This window comes from Limulus polyphemus, unplaced genomic scaffold (assembly GCF_000517525.1).
Source record: "Limulus polyphemus unplaced genomic scaffold, Limulus_polyphemus-2.1.2 Scaffold872, whole genome shotgun sequence".
NCBI classification, from domain to species: domain Eukaryota; kingdom Metazoa; phylum Arthropoda; class Merostomata; order Xiphosura; family Limulidae; genus Limulus; species Limulus polyphemus.
In genome coordinates this window covers 73,319-76,748 of record NW_013666482.1, presented here as the reverse complement: position 1 = coordinate 76,748, position 3,430 = coordinate 73,319, and the positions used below count along the sequence as shown (strand labels likewise).

The 3,430-nt window shown below is 31.1% G+C and overlaps 1 protein-coding gene across 3 annotated transcripts in view; it reads right to left on the bottom strand.

The window, feature by feature from the left end:
- The window catches only part of LOC106460968 (CD9 antigen-like), a 66,652-nt gene that overhangs the window by 10,239 nt on the left and 52,983 nt on the right, over window positions 1–3,430 (bottom strand). For all 3 annotated transcript variants that reach the window (XM_022387759.1, XM_022387762.1, XM_022387760.1), the window contains one exon: window positions 1,752–1,961. In XM_022387759.1, coding sequence (XP_022243467.1) covers window positions 1,752–1,961 — 210 coding nt within the window. The remainder of the gene's footprint in view (window positions 1–1,751; window positions 1,962–3,430) is intronic.

Here is a 3,430-nt window from a genome sequence, read left to right as displayed (position 1 = left end):
ATTTTACTCTTAATACGTTATAATCTGATTTGTGCAATAGTGTTACCACTTTTCTTTTATCAGGCTTAATTATGACTAAGTTATAATTATTACTTAGTGACTTTATGGCTAATATTTCTTCTTTACTCAGATTAGTACTTTTTGTATTTAGAACCGTAATTATTAAAAAAGATGACAAACCGATGCCAGTTATTTTTGGTTTTAATACTGTAAAACGATTCATAACTACCCGACCAGTTTGTATATTCTGATAGTTGTTCCAACAAACATTCAGAAGTTAAAAGAGAATTCTGAAATCTGAATTCTTCAGGAGGTAATGCAAAAGTTAATCCACGTGCCACCATTTTAATTTACAAAATTATATGAATAGTTTCTTATAATATCATATATAATATCTCTCTAAAACAATTCATACACTGAAAATAAAGTTAAATTTATATGAAAACGTTTTATTTCCATTATCTTGTATACTTCGTTGGAGTGTCTCAACGTTTATGGTTTTCGATATACACATATAAAACCAGTAGTACAACAGTGGTTTTACTTATTTCCTTTATATAAAATTCTCTCTATTTTTAGAATAATTATTTGAGATTTTCGCAGAATAAGAGATTCGCCCGTTGTGTAAAAATATAGCTCGATTTCTTTATCGTAAAATAGGCTAAGTTTTCAAGTTTGCTGTTCTACTGTCCTATCTTTCTTTGTAAACTTGAATCTGAAAAGTACATTTTTGAGGAATCGGTGTGTGAACTTATTACTATCATTTAATAATGAAAAAAAAACAAAATAATTTGTGTCAAAACAGATTTCTTTTTCAGCAGCAGGCCATTTAAAACCTACACTAACTAACACGGGTCTCGAGTAGGTACGCGTATTTGGAAGTGTCTGCAACACCACAAGCGATGATCAGCCCCATTCAATAACCAGGAGAAAGGGACGAACGTTACGCGTAGCCAACATGTCACAACGATGGATTCAGAATAATTATTGATCCGTTTCTGAGAGCAAACCGCCGGCCTAATACGATCTCAAAATTAAATTCAGGAATCTCCAGGGTAATTCTGCGAATAGAATTTTGATCTGAATAAAATTACAAGTACTTCATTGCGAGAATCGAAAAGTTATCTGAAATTACGTCATTCAGAGAACCGAATAGTAAGGTAACTAATTTTGTCAACAAATCCATATGTAATGGTAAGTAATCTGTGTTTTTCTTCTTCCTCTTTTTTTTTTTTACAAGGACAAGATTGTGATTGGATATTGAATTTTGAATAAAATGATTTCTTGAAACCAACTCAATTCAGGGTAAGCTTGGTTATTATATACTACGCAATATCTAATTCTAATATCTTATCGTCAAGTGTTGGAGGAGACATGCGTAAAAAGCAAGATCAAACACATTTGATCCTTGTAACAAATGAGCTATTAAACACTATTACCTGCAGGCGTATTGTAAGTTCATTTACAATAAACTATGATTACTTCTATACATTAACTTTAGATTACAAGTAATCCAACTTTGTTAAAACAGCAGGGCATTAATTATTTACAGAATTATAAGTTTTGAAATATAGAAGATGGAATTGATAATAAAAACTCAATTTTAAATACTAGATATTTCATTCTGCCACAGATAACAGTAACTTAAAGTTAGGGATGTCGGTTTATTCGATCAATGTGTATGTATAAAACGTAAATATCAACTTTGATAATGTGGCATATTTATTGAACAAAGTAATGAAAATTCACACCTTCTGATGACGAAATTTCACGTTTTGCTTCAAATCTTGCGACTGGCACAACGTTTCGTTTACAGGTTTTGGATTTTTGAAAGCGTCAATGTCATCGTGGTTTTTCAGGACACAGCATGTCTTACTGACGTTGTCTCCTTGGCCAAGGTTATCAAGCTTCCACTTAATTTTATCATAATCTTTTGCTTCTTTTACACCACAGCAGCCAAACTTTTAGTAAATAATAAAATTGAACATATATTAGATACAAAGTTCATAAAATTTGTTCATCAGCTCCTGAAAAAAAACAAAAAACAAACAACAACAACACATGCTTATCACATAGAATACTAGTCAAAAGACTAAAATCAAACTAAGTCATTTATTTAAATATAACTTTATAACAAACATACAATTACAGCAGAAGAAGGTAGCAGCGATTTGCTCATTCAAATGGCACCGACATTTTCTTGTTTCTCCATTTCATTTAATCCTTAGCTCTACTTAATATTATGAGTAAATGTAATGTTGTATTTAAAACTTAAGTGACTAAAGTGGAGGGACTTGTGTTTGCCACTCTCAATCAAGCTGTTAATCATTAAAACCCATCATAATCTCTTCTTCTTAAGCTGCTACAGATGGTTATTGACGTAAGGTCATTCCACTCATAATGGTCATTCTTTAATTTTACAAACCTCCAATCGTTGTACAATGTTTCCACTCATAATGGTAATTTTTTAATTTTACAACCTCCAATCCTTTTATAATATTCCCACTCATAATAGTCATTATTTAATTTTATAAACCTCCAATCCTTTTATAATGATTCCACACATAATCCTAAACTCCTTGTATAAATTTAATTTACCACATCGTGAACTGCACCGTTATTTCGTCTTTTTTATAAATTTTCTTTCAGCTAAAGTCTGCATATGCTAATAAACCATCTCTTTTTTATATTCAAGGCTTTTTGACATATCTTACAACTCTGGAATTAAACCAACTTCCCTCAGTCAGTCAATTCAATTTCAATTTTCCCACAATTAAAGTAGGTTTATGGTACTGAAACACTCTTAGTAGCTCATAACATTTTAAATCTGGCATTTTTCTAGAATGATCTGTTAATCTAATTCTTATAAATGATAAAAAAAGAAATTATGCTGAGTTTCTCTACAGCAATCAACAAGCTTAAGCCTGAACGGTTTGTCGAAAAAAAAAAGTAATAAGCTTGAACAATAATATAAACTTTGTTGTGGCAGAGTATGCAGAACATTTGAAATGGAGTATATCAAAACTTGAACAATAATATGATCTTAATTGTTGTGTAGTGTTTAGAATATCGCTGATTTTGTTTTTAACTGAACAATATTATTTACAATCTTCGTGGTAGAGGGGGTACACAAGCTACTGCTGACAAAACCTCGAACAGCAATATAAACTTCATACAAGCTAGCATTAACAAATCAGTGTTCTAAGAAACATTGTTTACTTAAATTAACAGCGACGTAGGCGTATATCTTATCAGGTGTTATAGACTCCCTGATCAAAAGCAATTTTATAAAGTTACCAGGAAGCAATCGAAAAGATTTCTGAAGGTATATAGGTGTTATAAACTCCCTGATCAAAAGCAATTTTATAAGGTTACCAGGAAGCAACCGAAATATTTCTGAGGGATATAGGTATTATAGACTCCCCTGATC